Source organism: Pseudorca crassidens, chromosome 11 (genome assembly GCF_039906515.1).
Source record: "Pseudorca crassidens isolate mPseCra1 chromosome 11, mPseCra1.hap1, whole genome shotgun sequence".
Classification (NCBI taxonomy): Eukaryota; Metazoa; Chordata; class Mammalia; order Artiodactyla; family Delphinidae; genus Pseudorca; species Pseudorca crassidens.
The window spans coordinates 79,371,232-79,391,837 of NC_090306.1; the positions used below are offsets into that span (position 1 = coordinate 79,371,232).

Here is a 20,606-nt window from a genome sequence, read left to right on the forward strand (position 1 = left end):
CTGTCAAAGACCAATCAGGCAGCTGGGGAGAAGGAGGGAGATAACAAAATGTAAAAAAGGTGTCTGTCAAAGACCAATCAGGCAGCTGGGGACAAGTTCCCTCTCTGGTCCGAGCCTAAGCCGGGACCAATCAGCAGGAGAACACAACCAAATCTATAATTTACATACGGGGAAGTGGGAACCTATAAAACTGACATATTCGCGCCCAAAAGGGTTCCTTCTTCGACCTCCTGCGTGAGGACCAAGGAACCCCGGTGCACCGGCCTTCAATAAACCTCTTGCGTTTTGCATCGACTTCCGACTCTTGTTGTTTCCTGGGCGAGTCGAAACTCCTAGGAGACCGCGCAGGTCTAACAGTGCCTTTGCATTATAATATAAGAAAGAGGGCCCAAGAACACTGTGTTGAAGAAATTAGAGGAATCCTGATCTATGCAAATCTTACTCCCCAGAATAATATTTAGTGCCTCCTGTTCCTTCCCCACCCCCTACCCACAAATATTTCAGTTTCACTACTTTGGCCCTATAATAGCAGATGTATAAGTACTGTTTACCCTGCAGGTAGTGTCTTAAGACATTTATACCTGAGCTCCTCAGAGCCATGGATCTCTTCCATCTTGGGCACCCCTGGATCCCTGGGGGCTAGCTCAAGGCCTACAAAATGAGAGCTCTCAAAAAGTACTGGTCAAGGGAATGAATGCATGAGTGCAGGATGAAGATAAACACCTGTTGGAGAATGGTTGCCTTAAATTCATGATCCATAAGCGAAACACAGGATGTTTATGTTCATCCCTAAACTTTTCAACTTGACTTCCTGGAAGACAACAGAGCTTTTTTCACAAACTCTCTCATACTTTGCAGAGACAAAATAGAATAGTTTGGAAAATGATAGATCAGTCACCTTTAATAGAGGTCCTGTTTCCATTATGAGCAATAGTCTTCATGGAGATGTATTTGTTTGCAATACCCATATTGTTTCTTGCAGCATAGGGAAACTTTCGTGGGCTATCAAGCAGAAGTATCTGTGAGAAGAGGGTTCCTGAACACTGACTCGAAGTGGGTGGGGAGGATGAAAAGGCTGCACACTGATTTTTAAAAAGAAAAAAAAAACTGAAAAACACCTGCTGCCTCATATTCATGACTTCAACATAAATAGCTGAGTACTTACAAACGGTTAACCAACACAATGCCAGCCCATGAGAAGGATCTGAGCGGGGTCATCCAGGGTCATAGGAGCACTATCTCAAAGTGGAAGGACTCTGGAAAGAAGACACCCAAGAGAACTGGAGTAATAAGGCTGACCTGTGTTTAGCGCTTCATGCTGTACAAAGCATTTTTGAATGTTATCTCATCCACAGAGAGCTTTAAGTGCATGCACCACTGGAGGCATTCTGCAAAACCCATCACTGATTCTGCGATGTTTCTATAAAGGTAGAGGAAGGGGGGTATTCCTCTCTTTGTGCCAGTTCCCAGTGGAAACAGGATTCCAGAGGATGGTGACTCAAGGCTTGGCCAGAAGCCTGGATGGAACAGGAACTCTGAAAGCAAGGCTCTTTCCCATGCCTCTGTGTGTCACCCTTTCAGGTTCCCAAGAGAACTGTTTACATTCCATGTCCTTGGGCTCCAGTCGCTCTGTGACTCCACCTGTGAAGTGCTTACTCGGCCTATCCAGCCTAAACTGTTCCCCCACTTCTTCCCGCCTGTTGTCCCCGCCCAAGCTTCTTGTCAGTACACTCCCATCACGTTTCTTCCTCCCCACCATCACCAATCTCTCTCCAGTCCTACTGATTTCTCATATGCTTCTCACTTGTGTCTCTTGCTTTCTGCAGAAAACTGCCCACCTGCTTCCAATGTGATTAGAAATGTTTTGAAAACTTTGTTTTGCTTCTGAGTACAATGATTTGGGATCTGATATACTCTGAAGCAGAGGTTTTCAAACTTTGGAGTGCTAACCACCTCCTAGGCTGGTTAAACATACAGCTGCAGGAGCCCCACCCAAGATCTTCCGTATGCAAGTCCCAGGCCCTATGCATCTGTGATTTTAACAAGCTCCCCACCCCCCGCACCACTGAAGGGTTCAAAGCTTGAGAGTCACTGTCCCATATTATCTGATCTGATCAAGAAAACAAAACGGTTCCAAGAGCAACCTCGACTTATACATTTCTTTTATATATTTTTGAATTTTATTTTATTTATTTTTTAAATTTTATTTTATTTTTTTGTGGTACGCGGGCCTCTCACTGTGTGGCCTCTCCCATTGCGGAGCACAGGCTCCGGACGCGCAGGCCCAGCGGCCATGGCTCACGGGCCCAGCTGCTCCACGGCATGTGGGATCCTCCCAGACTGGGGCACGAACCCATGTCCCCTGCATCAGCAGGCGGACTCTCAACCACTGCACCACCAGGGAAGCCCTATTTTATTTATTTTTTATACAGCAGGTTCTTATTAGTTATCTATTTTATACATATTTGTGGACTTATATTTCTTGTTCCTGTTTTTCTAATTCCTTTTGGCCCAATACCCATATCTTTCCTCCTGTCTGTTCTAATTCTCTTGATCCAAGTGTTAGATATTCCAGATAGTTGGAGTTTAAGTTGGCCCACGTGTTCAGTATTCCAGATTGCTGGGTTTTGAGGAGGCCAATAAATAACACCCAATTTCCACTCCTGAAATTATAACCAGTTGAAAGAGATGGAGACCAAAATGTTGCCTTCATTACCAATAAAGCTGATTGGAGAAAACAGTTCTAAGTGGGCAGTCATTTGGGCTTATTAATAGTCCTCCCACCAGCTCCCCAGTTGCAAGCACAGCCACCCAGTCACTTAGCACAGCCAGACAACTGCAGGCCCCTTAAGCCAAGACAGAGCAGATGCGCATGCATGAGAGCAGAAGACAGACTGCTTTAAAAAAAAAAAAAAAAAGGAAGGAAGGAAGAAGGAGAGAAAGAAATAGAAGGGAGAAAGGAAAAGAGAGGGAAAAGGGAGGGAGGGGAGAAAAAGAAAGGAGGGAAGGAGACAAGGCTGAGAGGACCCAGCTCATTATTTTAAATTCACCAATTAGAAAACTTACTCTTCTCACCTTCTAATCACAAAACCACCTGACATTTTCTTAAACTACTGCTTACTTTCTATCCCAGTTCCCCAAAGGCAACCTCAGCCCGCAATATGGACAATCTCATCGTTGCTTTGAATATCCCGTGATCCATCATACATATTCTCTCTCTAACATCATCATTTTCACATCTTGTTGCCTTGTCACTGATGTCATGTTGCCTTTTTATCCACCCATATTCTTATTTGCTGTGTGTCCAGCGGTAACATAATGCTTAGCACATATCCCCTCCTTCCTGCCTTCCTTCATTCTCTACCTATTATGTACTAGACCTTCCCTAGGAGATGTTTTTTTTAAATTGAGCAAGATAGGATCTTTGATCTTGAACTTATGTTCTTATAGGGGAGACAGACATTTAAACAAATTAATATATTTGATGTGATAAGTTCTGTAATTGAGATACCACATAAGATACAGTGAAGAGTATACGTAAGACACAGGGAAGGTTTTATTCACTCAGTTATTCAATAAACAGTTAGTAAAAGCCTGCTAAGTGCTAGGCACAATATTAGTTTCTGCAGGGAAAATGATGAGCCAAACCAGACAAGGAATTACCCTGGGAGAGAATGGATGCAAATATATATTAATGACATTAATACAAGGTAAGTGTGAAATGTTATTTTAGTCAGGGTTCCTGGGTGCAGGCATAGAAGCTGATTCGGACTAACAGATACAGAATTTATTGGGAGGACATCAGGTGTTTCATATGGTCACAGGGAAGGCTGCAGACCAGAGGATGCTGGCATTCTGGAGGTGGGCAAGGAAGGGAGCCCGGGGACTTGCCTGGTCAGTTTCCTGTTGGACGCTTCTCCCTTACCCTCCTCCAGGTATGTGTTCCTGAGTCTACAGCTTCTCAGATTCAGATTCCCATTTCTGACCAGGATGGGCTGGCGTGTATGGGAGTCTTGGGTCTAACTGCACCTTATACTGACCTTCAAATATTCCATCAGTTTTCAGCCCCTTCCTCACTCCCTCTTCCTGAATATATGGTGCTACCAATTACTTGAGCCTTGGTACAACCTGCATGCTTAACTTTCCTCTGCTCTGCTAAGTCAGGAGCCATTCCTGCATCTCTTGACTTTCCCATCTTGTTCTCATTGTTGTTTGAGTATAATTTTTGAGAGAGGAGGGCAAAAACATCTTTATGCTGACAAGAGTATTTTTGGTGTCTTTGAGGCAGTTTTCCTGCACAAGGAGATATTTCACAGATTAGTTTTTAATTAACATTCAATTTACTGTAGTGACAGTAAAGTCTAGTCTTTCCTTAAGCTTTCAAATTCAGTTTACAAATCTTATTATTCTGTTTATAAGAATAGCAACTAAAATAAAATTCTTTTAAGGGAATTTTTCATAAAAGTAAATTACCTACGTTTAAACATTTTAAATTGCACTTGTAAATTTAACATATTCAATTTTATTTTCCAGCCCTTCAATTTTGACAGATAAACATTCCCAAGCACCTAAATAATTCTTATAAATGAAAAAAAATTCTAATACAGTGAGTCTTCTATTAAGTACTGTAATACTGCTTCCAAACAATATAATTCTTTCACACCCTTCAACACAGAATCATAAGCCTAAATCAGTCACCTAATGACAAGTTCAAATTGGAATCACAACTTACAGAAAACACAAGGGACTTAGGAACATGTTAAAGTTTGCTCCAGAATGTACTCAGCAAAGGCCAGATTGTCAGAATCTCTACAGGAAAAACACCTGGTTTCTTTAACAAATAAGTACAAGGAAAAAAGAGAAAGACAAATGGAGAAGGAACTTATAAGTTAAAGAGACTTAAAAATGTTATTAAGCAAACGAAAGGTGTGGATCTAATTTGGATCTGATTCAAACAAGCAAACTAAATAGAAAATATGACATTCATGAGCCATTTGGAAAGTTGCATGTTGACTGGATATTTAATGATGTTAAATAATCATCATCTTTTTTTTAAGTTGTGTAATATTGTGGTTATGTTTGAAGAAAGGAGGCCTTATCTTTTAGCATTTCTTACTGGGATATTTATAGATGAAATAATAGGCTACTTGAAATTTGCTTCAAAATGATATAGGAGAAGGAACATGGTGGGAGTATAAATTCACTTATTTATTTATTTTTGGCTGTGTTGGGTCTTTGTTGCTGCACGCGGGCTTTCTCTACTTGTGGCAAGCAGACTATACTCTTGGTTGCGGCGCGCGTGCCTCTCACTGCGGTGGCTTCTCTTGTTGTGGAGCACAGGCTATAGGCGCACGGGCTTCAGTAGTTGTGGCACACGGGCTCAGTAGTTGTGGCTCGCGGGCTCTAGAGCATGGCCTTCGTAGTTGTGGCACACGGGCTTAGTTGCTCTACGGCATGTGGGATCTTCCCGGACCAGGGCTCGACCCCATGTCCCCTGCATTGGCAGGCGGATTCTTATCCACTGCACCACCAGGGAAGTCCCCAATGGTGGGAGTATAGATGAAACAAAATTGCCCATAAGCTGACAATTGTTGAAGCTGAATGAGGGGTACATGGTGGTTTATTATACTTTTCTTTCTAATTTGTATGTGTTTGAAATTTTCTGTAATAAAAAGTTTTTAAAAATTAGAATCAAAAAGCTATCTAACAGCAAAGTTAACAGTCCAAATTCTCTTATATATTCTAAATACTTAAATATAAACATAGAATACACATGTTTGTGTGTTATATTCTCAATGCTAACTGGAAAATAATATTACTAGGTGGGTTTGATTTACATCATCATTTCTACATTTAATTCAAAATCTTTATGGAGCTAAAAGTCACTTACACCCAAGGAAACAAGTAACCCCCAAGTAACCTGGGGTAACTTACGCAAGCAGTTTGGGGTGCCTTCCAGGTTGGTTGTGAGGGTGAGGTCTGGAAGTGCAGTCTTCCAGGACCTTCTTCTATATGACCTGAAAGGAGAAACAGAGCCCTCTTTTATGGTTGCTGTGCCAATAGGAATTCCAGCCCATACTCTCCAAATGGAGTGGTCTCACCACCCATGTCACCTAAATTCACGTTATACATTTTACTAAATCTTCAGTGTGATTTGAGTTTCTAACCTCCTACCCAAGCTGTTTCACTTATTTGATTTATCAACATATTCAATAAAGGTATTTACTGCTGGAAGCTATTCAGAATTCTTTTCACTTTCTATCAGTATGGGCTGTTTATATTTAAATAACATCCAATTGGATTACTAAACCAATCTCTGGCTTTACAGTCAGAATACCAAAGGCATCCTAAGGACACTTATTCTGACATGGTGCCAGGAACCTCCCTTTTGTTCCTCCAAATCCACTCTTCATCTTGTCCACTCTGCTCTCTGCCCAGGAAGCAGACTCGAATAGACTACACTATATGGAGGGGGTTCCTTCACCTCTGGTTTCTGTTTGGTTTGGGCCAATGAGAAGCCCTTGCAGGAGATTAGAGAAGGAAAGGATAGGGAAGTCAGATTAATTATTACCCTGGGTTGCTCCTGGCAAGGTCACCTCAGGCTGGCTACGCCCTTCAACAGATGACTGCTCTCCTCAAGGTAGCCAACTACAGGATTCTCTCCTGGGATCCAGTTACTGCTCCCTCTCTTTGTCCCTTCTGGCCTGGAAGGAAGAGCCAGTGGTACTAAGCCCAGGTTATACCACTACTGCTCCTGGAATGATACCAGTTTGAGTATGTCATTTGCTTTCCTCTGAGACTAAGTGATATGCCAACTTAAAGCTAGAAATAATTATTGTCCATTTTAGACTAAGTCCATTTATTCATTTTTAATTACATTCAGTAGATTATTCCTGACAGTCAAAATATATATTTTAATGCCAAAGAAATAAGTAACCTCTTTGGGTCAGATGTTCATAAAAATTTATTATACAAATATTTATTAAGCACCTACAAGATACAATTATTGCTAGTATTGATTGAGTGCTTACTACATGTCAGGTACTTTGCAAAGCATTTTACTTACCTTCTGTTATTTACCCAATAATTCTATAAAGTAGGGAATATAATTATTATTCCCCCTTTTATGAAGAGTAAACTGAGACTAAAAAATATTAAGAAAATAAATTTCTCCAAATATCATAGCTAGGAAGTCACGGAATCAAGATTCAAATTTAGGCAGAGATTCTCAGAATCTACTTGTTAACCTCTGCACTCTACTGCCTCCTTAACATTATGCTATACATGTGAGCTCTATAGTTGGAAAATAAGGTTCACCTACATGCAGGAAGCCCAAGATCTTATGGGTAGAGAAGACATAAATGTAAAAACCACTTGGAGCATTCATAAGAGAGCTTTTGAAGGAAAAGCCGTTTATAACTTGTGCTCCATATTATGTTCAGTGTTATGGAGGACCTTACATTTTATTTTATTTTATTTTTTAAATTTTTTTAAGAAGAAATTTCCATCTTCAGGAAACAACTTTTTTTAAAATAAATTTATTTATTTATTCATTTATTTTTGGCTATGTTGTGTCTTTGTTGCTGCCCAGGGGCGACTCTTGGTTGCGGTGTGCAGGCTTCTCATTGCAGTGGCTTCTCTTGTTGTGGAGCACAGGCTATAGGCACTTGGGCTTCAGTAGTTGTGGCACACGAGTTCAGTAGTTGTGGCTCACGGGCTCTAGAGCACAGGCTCAGTAGTTGTGGTGCATGGGCTTAGTTACTCCGCAGCGTGTGGGATCTTCCCAGACCAGGGCTTGAACCCGTGTCCCCTGCATTGGCAGGCAGATTCTTAACCACTGTGCAACCAGGGAAGTCCAAGGCCCTTACATTTTAATCAGTACTAATCCTTTAGATATATTTTTCTTGAATCATTTGTGATTTGAACTATTTTCATTCTGTCATTTCAGTGAGGATTAGGTTCCACTATTAGAAAAGAGGCTCAAAGTAACACTGAGTTAAACAAGATAAAAGTTTACTTCTCTCTTGTAAAAATCCCTAAGTAGGAAGTGCAGGGACTAGGAGCTCTGGTCCACAAAGTTATCAAAAACCCAGACTCCTTCCAGCTGACTACTCCATCATTCCTAAGTCTAGGCCCTCTAAATGCTAGTGTTCTAAGATAGTGACCATAACATCCACTCTCCTGGAGAAAGGATGGAGTAAGGGGCAAAGAGTGCCCACCAGCTATCTTTAAGGAAGAGAGCAAAGCTGCTGCAAGACACATTTGCTTACATTTCATTGGCCAGCACTTAGTCACATGACTACATCTATGCTTGCAAGGGAGGCTGGGAAATGTAGATTTTTTAATTCAGAGTAGACATACACTCAGTAGAAGATTAGGGGTTCTATTAACATGGAAGAAAGGGAGAAATAGCTATAGGGGAATAACAGTTTCTGCTGTAAATTTCTCACAGTTCCTGGTGAGATTATTTATCAATGTAATTAAAGGTGTGCAATTTATCTTCACAAGGCAAAACAAACACTTCTTAAGGACAATACTCAATGCATACTAGAAAAACGGGGTCTTGTTATTTTGGATAAGTTTCAAATATATATGGTCTCCCAGAAAGCCCTTTATAAGCATTACCTGCCAAGTGTGAAATAGTTCTTAAAAATATAAAATAGATCTGCCTTTGTCACCAGCCTCATTGTTTTTGCTAGCACTCTGTATTCTAGTCACATTGACCTTATTTTTGTTTCTTGTAAGAATCATATTACTTCCTACCTTAGGGCCCTCACTCAGGCTGTTCTCTCTTGTACTCTTCATCTTTATAACTTCTACCCTTCCTTCAGATTTCTGCTTAAATTCATATCCTCAGGGGAGCCTTTCCTAACCCTAATAGACTAGTCAGACACCAACAGACTAGTTATATGCTCCGCGGCATTTTTTTCCCTCTGAGCACTCAGGACAATGATAATAAAATAATTAATTACACAATTATACATTAACTATCTGTCATCCCCACTTGATGTATAATCTCTGAAGACATAAACTGTTGCTCTGGTGTTTGGTACATCTTATAAGTGCTCAATAAATAGTTGTTGAATGAATGAACAAAGTAGAATAAAGTTAAAATTTAGGAGTCGCAGGAAAGCATCTAATAATGAAATAACTTTAGACTATAGTGTGAGGATCTTTAATAATCTAAAGTAAGTCCTGATGATCTCTAGGAGCCTTGCAGTTTGAAACTGACAATATTTAAGCTATTCAGAGGAAAGATGTTCATGATACACGGTTAAGTGGGAAAAAAGATATATTAAGAAAGAAAATCTATTGTGCATGCATGTTTATCTGTACATGTATATTAACTGTAATAAAAGAAAACCTAAATATAATGTGTTTGTGTGAAAGAGAGGGGGGCTGAAGGAGAACCAGGCTGGCTGGTTCACATCTCAGCTCCATCACTGGCCAAGGGCTTTAAAATAGTACACATCATGTGTCCAATAAATGTTAGCTATTATCATAATATAGATATACGAAGAGACAAAAGTGAAAGGTTTTACATCAAAATATTAGCAGTGATTATCTCTTGGGTTTTGTTTTTAAAATCTGTGTTAGCACTTTTTTTTTTGGCCACACTGCGCAGCTTGTTGGATCTTCGTCCCCCCCACCCCACGCCGCCAGGGACTGAACCCGGGGCCACAGCAGTGAAAGTGCAGAGTCCTAATCACTGGCCCACCAGGGAATTCCCTGTGTTAGTGCTTTTTTTTTTTTTTGCAGTACGCGGTCCTCTCACTGTTGTGGCCTCTCCCTTTGCGGAGCACAGGCTCCAGACGGGCAGGCCCAGTAGCCATGGCTCACGGGCCCAGCCGCTCCGCGGCATGTGGGACCTTCCCGGACAAGGGCATGAACCCGTGTCCCCTGCATCGGCAGGCGTACTCTCAACCACTGCGCCACCAGGGAAGCCCTGCCCTACTGTATTAAAATAACATCTACACAAATGAATCTGTGTCCTAATTCCATGTTATTACCACCAAGGCCTATAAAGCCCAACATGACCTGCACCTTACCCCATCTCCTGCTGCTCTCCTCCACACCATACTCCAGCATATGATAAGCTGTTTCCACCCCCTTTTAGACTTTTAAATTGTTCCCTCAGCCTAGAGCTGTCTCTGCTCTCTTTCACATGCACATGGCTGGCTTCTTTCCTGGTCTCAGCTTTGTGAACCTTTCCTGGCTGCACTGAGTCTCCCTGTTGGTCAGTGGTCCCCACTCTACTCACAGCCATCAAGACATGTCCTGTGGAATCATCTTTGATCCGTCCCTCTTCTGCTTTGCACAGTGAATGTTTGACAAGTCCAGTTGATAGTTCATTCAAGTATGTTTCTTCTCTCTGTCTCTCCCTACAGCATAGTCCAGAAAGACTACGGGGTGGCTTTGAAGGATGGACAAGATTCGAAAGGACAGAGATGGGTCCTCAATGTGAGCTTCCATAGGAGCAAAGATAAGCAGCAGAACCAGCCTGATATTCTGTGGGAAGTGAAGAGAGACATCACAGCAGTCCAAATTTATGCTGTGAATGTAAGTGAACTTACATTCACTTATTTTCGATATTAAGGACTACTTCAGGACTATGGCCCTTAAATTTTTGAGAGATTGATTAACCCCCTTGATTACATGTTAAAAGCTATGAATCCTTTTAAGAAAAATGTACATAAATCCGAAATTTTGCAGATCATGAAGGAAAGGAATTCCCAGGTGAAACTAGGCTTTATCAGTCAATCACCTACTATCTTGAATACATGCAGTGTTATTTAATTGTTTTATTCATTCAACAAATATTGGAGGCCTACGATGAGGCCAAGCACAGTTCTAGATATTAGATTTGTATACCGTATAGAACATACCTGTCCCTCTTGGCCTTCACGGATCTTGAATTCTGGCATAAGAGACAGACATTAAACAAGGAAACAAATGAAAATATAATGTCATATAATGGTAAATGTTATGAAAAAAATAAAGGAGGGCAATGGGACAAGGGCGGGTGAAGCTATTTTAATGATGTGGTCCTCTCTGAAATGATATTTGAGCAAGAGCTGCATAAACTAAGTCAGTGGTCATGAGAAGCAGTGAGAGAAGACCATTGCTGGCAATGAGAACAGAAAGGGCCCAGTCCCAGAGGCCTTTTCTTCCCTCTAAGATACATGGCGAGGTCCAGGATCCTGCACGTCCTCCTCCCATAATGAATAACTGTTCTGGTTAGCACAGTTCTCAGAACATAGGTTGAAGCCTGTCCCATGCTTCCCCATTTCAAACGTCAAATCCAACCACACCCCGCTTCAGTACTTCTCTGAAATGCCTCTTCCCCTGGGAAACCTAACTCATGCAAGGAGGGATCTCAAGTTGCTCTAATTATTAGTATAAACTTTAAAAAATAGCGTTCGTTACTTTCTAAGGATATGTGTGGGGGCAGTGAATTTGTTTTCTTGGGTAGCGCCGGTAAAGCTGCAGGCAAACTGCTGGAACTAAACGCGGGCGCACGTTGGGTGGATCCCCGCCTTACCCACGGCAACCGGGGCTCTTTCCCGCGGAGACTACATTTCCCAGAGTGCCCCGCGAGCTAGGAAGGCGCGTGGAGAGGTGTCTCTTAGGACCCGGGTTGAGGTAAGATGGCGGGCTCGCGGTGAGTTGCAGTTGATGTAACCAGTTCCCTCTCCTTCTCCCGTCTAGGAGTCCCTAAGAGCTGGGCAAGCCCAGAAAGTTTATAGGCAGCTGTCGAGGTCTCCTGCCTGTCGTTTGCGGCAAGATAAAGCCTCTGGCATTACCAGACTCGGTCCGTCCTGCAGAAGGGCCGGCGTGTGGCTGCGCGCTTACCGTGGGGTCTGGTTCTGGTAGCCTGTTCCTCAAGCCTCAGTCCCTCCCAGACTCTCCGCAGTCCGCTATTGCTCCAGCGTTGAATTCCGGGCCAGGGGGTTTACCCTCTGAATTCTCTCTCTGGGGTGAATAATGTGACCTCTGGGTTTCGGACAGAGGGGACCTAACGTCCCCTCAAGTGTTTTGTTTCTCATTTCGTGGTCAGAAGCTGTGGGCTTGCGTTACACCCATAGTACCTATTAAGCAGCAGTAAAGTGGCAGGTAAACCGTTTGAGCTTTCGGAGCCTCGCTTCTTAGTGTTTTAAATGGAGACGCCTACTTCACAGACTTGTGAAGGAGCATATAATGTATAGGAAAATGGGTCGTAAAGTGTAGGAGGCACACTGTAGGTACTCAGGGATGGCAGTGCTAATGTACCGACAGTGCAAGGAATCAGCCTGCGTAGTTCAACGACTAAGACTGATGAAATAAGCTTTTATCACTGTGCGGGGGTGGTGGGAGGGGAATAGTCATCGAGGCCAATTGAAAACAAGTGATGTATGTCATTTATTCACAACAGACCTGGAGCTTGGGGTTGTTTCCCCCCATTTTACCGTGGAATGCTTCGTTAATGACTTGCCCAAACTTTTCCCGTTTGTAAGGGATTGACTCTGAAGTTCTTGGAAGCAATTTAGTTAAATTTTGTACCTTAGTTACTTCATGAATCAAAATAAAGATGCCTCTTATGATTAGGATGAGAGTAAAATGAATGGTAGTGGAAGCACCTTGGAAAGTTAAAAAGCTTATATAAAAGGGTGAAATTTTATTTGGGATTTTGGGTGTTTATATGTGTTTCTCCAAGTCAATATTTAATAAGCCAAGGCTAGGCCTTCTTGTTTAATATTTCATTTAATCAGAAACAGAATACCCCTTTAAGAGATGTAATAAAATCTTGTGTATGGTACCTGGAAGGTTGTACACCGACACATTTGCTTTATGAAAGGAGAATGCTCTGTGTAGCATGTGTGAGTGACTGTTTCTAAGAGTAATTACACATTGGCTGAGCACTCATTGAATGGAAAGAACTACACTAGGTGTTGAGAAGTTTGCATTTAAGATAAATAGTAATGGACATAGTTCTTGGGTTTCTGATCTTACTATACATTTTGATGATGTTGCTTTTTGTACTGTATTGCCTGGAAATGGAAAGTTGTTTAAAAGTTTTGTGTTAGGCAACTGTAGTTCTCGGCAGTGATCCTATTTTGTAGTGTTCAGTGTATTGTGTCACTTTAATTTATCATAGGTAGCACTGATTTTTCTTTATCTCTTATGCAGGGGTGAAAATAGTATACCTAGAAGCAATTTTTTTTTTTTTTAGAAGCAGATTTTAAAAGCAGTTTCTCTTCAAATCATCTTTCATACCACCTGATAAGCATCTTGATTCACCATGGCGTTGGCAGCAGTAAAATGGGCTATATCAAGCAGAACTATCTTGAAACATTTATTTCCAATTCAAAGTAAGTGAGTTTTTTAATGTTTAAAAAGTGTTTGTTTCTTTTATATTTATTAATTTATTTTGGCTGTGCCAGATCTTCGTTTTGGCATGCATGCGGGATCAAGTTCCCTGACCAGGGATTGAACTCTGGCCTCCTGCGTTGGGAGCATGGAGTCTTATCCACTGGACCACCAGGGAAGTCCAATGTTTAAAAAGTTTTAAACTTTTTCAAATATTATAGTAATACATGTTCATTGAAGAACATTTAATGTAGTTATTGTATATGCCTGCTATTGTATAGGAGTGTAACGTGGAAAGATCTCTGTATAGAAGGGGGAAAAAGTATGTCATAGAACAGTATATATCGTATGATCTCATTGTGCATTTAAAAGATGATCGACCATATATGTGTGTGTGTATATATGTATAAATGCAGAGTAAAAGATGTGAACCAAATAAGTTATCTCTGTAGACCACAAGTGGGATTTAACCGAGGGCAAGGGAGGGATTGATAAAGAGGAACTTTTTCTAGTTTGAATCACTTTTATTTATATTTTCACATACTGCTTTTTTTAGTAGTTCCTAAAATTAGCAAAGGGCAAATTTACAATTCCATCTTACAGGGTGATTATTGTTACTATTTTGGTGTGTTCTTTTGTGTTTTTTCTGTGTAATTTAAAAAAAAATGTAATTTCTGAAGAAACGTAGTCACATATTTTCTTCAAAGCCTGTTAACACGTTTGATAGTCAAAAATTGATCTATATAAATAGTCTATTAAAATCTTATTTCCTGACCAACCTTCTTTTCACTTTACTTTTCCTCTGTCTGTGAACTGCATTCTCCCATTTGTAAAGAAGACACGGTTAGAGGCTACAATAGGTTTGCTTTTTCATGTTTAGTGAGCCAACTTTTTTTACACATCTCTGCCTGACCTTAATTGCTTCCTTCATGTTTCCTATTGAATACCATTTGTAATTGAACATTTTTATTGAATTAAGAGGAAAACAGTTGTTTGAAGACTAGGGTAAAAAGCTGTATAAATGAAAGTATAATTAAGTAAACAGAGGAGGAGATTGCCAAGAGACTGTAGGTATACACTAAAATCATAGTGAAAACAAAACTGTAGTCAGCTCTTGATTACCTAGGAGCATTTTGTTGTTGTTGTTGAGAATTGGGAGAGAGACCTCTGCTGCTTAGTTTCCCTTTTACCCTGATAGGAACTCAGCCTCAAGGCTGATGGGAACTCAGACGTAATCAGTTTTTACCTAGCTCATGTCCTGAAACAGCAATTTGTCCTCACTCAGGTTAATCTGCAAACCAGTTCATCTGCCCCTGGGTAAGTTAAAATTGTCTGTGTATACTTTACCAACTAGATTGTAAATTTGTACAGTGTCTATTTTAGTGTCCTCAGTGCCTCTCATACATGATAGGTGATAAATAAAAGTTTGTTGAATGGATCTCAGTGAATCGCAGTTGTCAAAATATCTGATTAGTGAAGAATGAATTTGGGCTACCCCAGAAAATTATTCCATTGTCACTCAGTCATCCTAGTAATTAATGACTACCTAACTTCTTGCATCCTTAAGCCTCTTGTTTTACACAATTTTTATTATTACTATTGAAGGTAAAGTATTATTACTGTTACTATTGATATTTTATATGAAAAGGAAGGACATTAAGATTAGAGGCAAAGCAAAACTGTGATTGGAAAGTTCAGTGAGCACAAATAAAAAGGCCTCCCTGTATTCCAGAAGGAACATTTAAAACCTTCCAAAATATACAGTCAATGTGGGAATTTTACAGCTTTTAAGCATATTAAGTCATTTGGTCTTTACAACTTTGAATTTTACTATAACTTACCTATCACGTGGCATTATTCTCTTTCTGAAGATGAAGGAACTTGGGTTCTCTTGCCCTCAGAAGCTCAACCAAAGTTGCATATCTGGTAAATTAGACCTATGATCAAAACCTATGTCTTCCCAATATATTTTCTGCTATACCTTCTTTGTTGTTGTAATTTAAAATATTCAACATTTGAAAATGAAGTGGGACTATCAGCTTTTATAGATCATGTCAAAATGCAATTAAATGTGTGTGTGTATAAATATATATATGTAAAACAAGAAAAGCCTGTGAGTTGTGGAGAGCTGACTCTCATTGAAATTCTTTTCGGCACATTGAGTTGATTTGGATTGATTGATGTTAACTTTGGCATCAGTTCTAATTATGCATTTAGAACCTCTGATACTTAACCATATCTAGAATTTTTCTCTTGATAAAATGTCAGATGCATTTTTCAAGTATTAATTATGCAGAAATTAACATTTTAGAGGCAGTTTGACAATCTCTTCTTTATTAGTAGGAACTATAGGGGACACAGTAATGAACAAGGTGGGATTCCTGGCCTTAAGGAACTTATTTAGACTTGTAGTTGAAACAGATACCTATGGAAACAATACCTGGAATATGATGTGGTAGAATGTGATGTATGTCATGAGGGTACAAACAAATGTCTAGGTTAGTGCAGAGTACAAATTTTGCAGTTTCCTGTTGAACTAAATACTGTTGTCTTGAGTTTTCCCTCCTGCCTAGTTAAGAATGGTAGATTCTGTCTGTCCTGCCTCTGCCACCCAACCCTGTTTCTTTCAGCAAACATGTACATCACTTAGCTGGTGTATTCAGAGAATACAAACTGCTTTTAATATTAATCCATACATAATTAAGAAGATCCCCAACAGTGTCAGACAAGAAAATAAAATATGTGTAAATGATTTTTACATTACCCTCTGATTTATCTTAATAAATGCTCTTCTGTACTAGCACAGATATTTGAAAAATAATAAATCTTTTGAAAGATGAGGTTATATTTCTAATTCTTTGTATTTTGTTATCTTTATATCAATAGAATTTTGGGGTTGACATTTTGCTGAGTAATCTTTTATGATACTAATGAATTTTGTTAAGGTACTTTTAATGCATTGGAGTAAGAATTTATATTTAGACCTCTAAGTATATGCAATCCTTTGGGAAAGGAGAGTTTACAAATCTTTGTTTAGACATCTTTGATACATATAAATAACTGATGCATTAAAAAAAAGGACACAATGATGGTATAGCAATGTCATAGGGAGTGTTGGTTGTGGGACATGTAAAATAGACAACTCTTTCTGTGATGGGGATGTAGGGCAGGAAGGGGGAAAAGGATTTCATGGAAGGGTAGCATTTGACTCTTGAAAGATGAGTGGTATTTGAACAAAGTGGGGATGGCATTCCATACTCAGGAGCAAGTGGCTCAGTTGAGAGAAGTTGATCCTTGGTTTTAGCCAAGATATATTCAGAATTTTTTTTTAACCATACTGAGCTACATTTACATTTTTTCTTTATATTTAAAAGAACATAATTTCTCTGAACATAGAGGGACTTTCACAAACTTTAAAAAAAGTAGTTATGGCTCTTGAATTTGCAGGTATTCTAAAAACGGAAAATATGCTTTGAAGTGTTGCATTTTGATTAAGAAAAGTTGTTTTTGAACAGTTTATTTTGTATTTCATTACTTAAGCACTTGCCCTTTATGAGCTATGCACTCCAGTCACACTAAAGTTTTTATTTTATTATATTATTTATTTGGCTGAGCCGTGCAGCTTGCGGGATCTTAGTTCCCCAAGCAGGGATTGAACCCAGACCCCAGCAGTGAAAGTGCTGAGTCCTAACCACTGGACCACCAGGGAATTCCCAACACTAAAGTTTTTAGAATACTCAGAAACTTTATGTTCTTTCTTTCCTCTGGTCCTGGCACTTTTTATTCCCTCTGCAAGGAACACTGTACTCATCCCCTAACAACTCCAGCTTACTCCATCATCCTTCAGAACACCTTAAACATCATCTCCACTGGAAAAGCATTCTTGAACCTGTACACTCCTGTTTTGTAATCTGTCCGTGTGTCCCTTTCACTTCCAATGCTTACCCTTCCTAACAGGGTTTATCTTTATATTGGAATTGTTTACTTGTCTCTCTCTCACCAGACTTGTACCCTTTTTGAGGTCAGGGACTGGATGTTAACTTGTTGAATCCCTAGCTCCACGTACAGCCCTGTTTCATAGTGAATACAGTAAATAGTGGTTGAATGAGTAAAACTAGCTTTACATTGGTGTGAGGACATATGCTCAAATTAACTAAATCCATCTTACTGTTTGGGGTTTTTGCAGATGGAGCCTTATATTGTGTTTGTCATAAAACTACGTATTCTTCTCTTCCAGATGACTATAATTGGTATGTATTGAAATCCAATTGAAAAAAAAAAGTTCGTTAGCTCTATCTGAAATGATTTAATTTTATTTCTTGTTTTGGTATTTTCTGCTTTCTTTTCTGATTATTCTTTCTTTAATTTTGTTTTTAAAAATTATTTCAGTGATCTTATTTACCCAGTGTCTGGGCTTATAAATGGTTTAAATAAAAATCATTATCATTGTGTTTCACTGAATACTTCATTTGTTGTAAGACAGACTTGCTGATAGAAATGCTGTCTTTTCTTCCTGAAGTATTCTTTAGCTTTTTGGAAAAACTGAATACTTTTTATGGTTTTCTCTTAGGGTTCATATGTATTAGCTTAAGCAGTTATTTATCTTATCTTTTGTTAACATTGAATAATCCTAAATTACAAATATTTAATTCAACCACAATTTATTTGGTACTTATTCTAGTCAGTATGCTAAGAACTAGGAATAACATATGAATGAAATATTGTCCTTTGTCTCTATAGCAGCGTCTTATGTGCAGAAACTACAACGTGTTTTCTTAAGTTACATTGTTTTCATTGTGAATTTTAGTAAAAATGTATTTTCTTCCCTCTTGACACCAGTTTTAATTGTAAATTTAGTAAGTATTAAGATAGTGATGAAATAAGACTAGGAAATAGGTAGCACTTTTGAACCTGAAAAGATTGAGTCTTATGTGACGTGTTTTGCATTATGCCAAAGGCACTTGGAGAAATGCTGATCTAGAAAAAGTGCTCAGCTACAGTCTTTATGATTGGAAATTCAGGTGATCCTTTACCTGGAAGATTATGTATTTTGCTGATCTTCGGCTTTAATAATTTAAGTAATCTCCTTACAGCTTTTTGAAGGTAGCTTTTAGATAAGGAAAAGAAGTTCTATTAATAGTGATGAATGAACTTGAAGGTCTCTTCCAAAGGTTAAGAAAACAAGTAACTTTAACAAAACAAATAATTTGAAGAATAATTTAGATAAAATAGTGGGTAATGCAGTAAAGGTTTGTTGTGGTAGTTAAGCTGATATATTTTGTGGGATGGTATGAGTTGTCCCCTGTAATATGGGTACCTGGTTTGCCAGTCCAGTGACATGATGGCATTTATTCTTCAGGGATTTGTGATTAACAAATTTTGGCTCTAATAATCATTTTGCCTTGAATACAGTATAACTCTGTTTCTAAAACATTCTTTTTTTTAGCAAAGTAGAGCTTGCTTTGACATCTGATGGCAGGACAATAGTATGCTATCACCCTTCTGTGGACATTCCGTATGAACACACAAAAGTATGTATAAGAAAATCTCTTGTAATTTTTAATTTGTTGTTGGACTATTCACCCTTCTTTACAGTATCCAAAGAGAAGGGAATTGTTTGATTTTCTTTATTTGGTTTAGATCTTTTGGCTTTTTTATTTTACTGTTTTGATTTTTCTCTTATTTTTTTTCATCATTTTTCTCTAAAGGTTTTTTTCAGTACACAAAGTGAAACATTTAAACACAATTACAACATTAGTTTTCTGGTCTAAAATTTGGTAGATTTCTGACTAGGGATCAAACACACCTAGTATAAATTTTAAAAACACATTGTCCCGGGCTTCCCTGGTGGCGCAGTGGTTGAGAGTCCGCCTACCGATGCAGGGGACACGGGTTCGTGCCCCAGTCCGGGAAGATCCCACATGCCCCGGAGCGGCTAGGCCCGTCAGCCATGGCCTCTGAGCCTGCGCGTCCGGAGCCTGTGCTCCGCAACGGGAGAGGCCGCAACAGTGAGAGGCCTGCGTACCGCAAAAAAAAAACAACAACACATTGTCCCATACTACTTACTATATATTGCAATCTAATAAATTATGAAAAGTTTGTATTTTAGTGTACTGTTACATAACTTTTATATTGTGTTGGTTTTGATAATCCTTTTCATGTTTGGTGAATTTCTTCTTTTTTCGGTTAGTTTTTTCTTTTGCTTTTTTTAAAAAAAATAAATTTATTTATTTTTGGCTGCATTGGGTCTTCGTTGCTGCGCACAGGCTTTTCTCTAGTTGTGGTGAGCGGGGGCCACTCTTCATTGTGGTGCGCAGGCTTCTCATGGCGGTGGCTTCTCTTGTTGCGGAGCATGGGCTCTAGGCGTGTGGGCTTCAGTAGTTGTGGCTTGTGGGCTCAGTAGTTGTGGCTCACGGGCTCAGTAGTTGTGGCTCACGGGCTCGAGTGCAGGCTCAGTAGTTGTGGTGCACGGGCTTAGTTGCTCTGCGGCATGTGGGATCTTACCGGACCAGAGCTCGAACCCGCGTCTCCTGCATTGGCAGGTGGATTCTCAATCACAGCACCACCAGGGAAGCCCCTGGTTTTTTTTTTCTAATGGGCCAACATGGGCATATATTTTAACTGGCCTAGTTTAATTTTTTCCATATATCTTCAAAAGCCAGGCACTAGATAAAGGAGGTTTTGTTTTTATTTTTAATATAATTTAACTTGACCCAAGTCTTTTTATTATTTTATATATGAATAGCTTCCTCTTATTTCTTTAAGCCCTCTTCTGCTATATTTCGTAATGTTTGATTTGCTTTTTGAGGAGAAAATAATTCGTCACATGATGCATCTAGTGATATCTATTTTTAAAAATCATCATTAGGGCCAGAGTACCGGTTTGACAAAACAAATTAATGTTATTTTACTAGTTTGTATTCCCTTTTTAAAACCTCACCATTTTGTCTGCCTGCTTTGTATTCTAGCTAGATACTGTAGGCAGTATTCCAGTATTCCTTTTTTGTTTCATTTCTTTGGACAGTGTGTAGAAAATAGGAGTAAGTCACTGACTTTTGGCCTGTAAACCTCTAGCTCATACTATATTGTTATTTTTTGTTATATTTCTGGTCGCGTGCTTTATCCTTGTTTTAGCAGTTTATACTAAGAAGCCCAGGACTGTGTGATCATTTCTCAGTGTCCAAACTCTCATCCCCATATGGCTCTTTGCATCCCTGAATCTGATGATTTTCCTATCTTTCCCAACTCTCAAAACTTTT

The 20,606-nt window shown here is 39.4% G+C and overlaps 1 protein-coding gene and 1 long non-coding RNA gene across 11 annotated transcripts in view; one reads left to right on the forward strand and one right to left on the reverse strand.

Annotated features, from left to right (window-relative positions):
- Positions 1 to 3,730: 3,730 nt before the first annotated feature.
- Positions 3,731 to 12,305, reverse strand: LOC137202271 (uncharacterized). Of its 2 annotated transcripts, none has more exons than XR_010932526.1 (4): positions 11,854 to 12,305; positions 10,887 to 10,918; positions 5,935 to 6,017; positions 3,731 to 5,662 (listed from the first exon to the last, which is right to left on the reverse strand). It is a non-coding gene; the product is annotated as an uncharacterized lncRNA (long non-coding RNA). The 2 variants fall into 2 exon arrangements; XR_010932527.1 differs by lacking the exon at positions 11,854 to 12,305 and adding an exon at positions 11,428 to 11,540.
- MRPL42 (mitochondrial ribosomal protein L42) overlaps positions 11,587 to 20,606 on the forward strand; it is a 66,016-nt gene continuing 56,996 nt past the window's right edge. For 7 of the 9 annotated variants that reach the window (XR_010932523.1, XR_010932524.1, XM_067697528.1 and 4 more), the window contains exons 1-4: positions 11,626 to 11,662; positions 13,168 to 13,349; positions 17,534 to 17,597; positions 18,794 to 18,878. Coding sequence is in view for 7 of the 9 variants with exons in the window: in XM_067697528.1 (XP_067553629.1) it covers positions 13,280 to 13,349; positions 17,534 to 17,597; positions 18,794 to 18,878 (219 nt within the window). In the remaining 2 variants the exon portion in view is untranslated. Of the gene's footprint in view, positions 11,663 to 13,167; positions 13,350 to 17,533; positions 17,598 to 18,793; positions 18,879 to 20,606 lie in introns of all 9 variants that reach the window. The other 2 variants (XM_067697529.1, XM_067697531.1) reach the window with 2 other exon arrangements.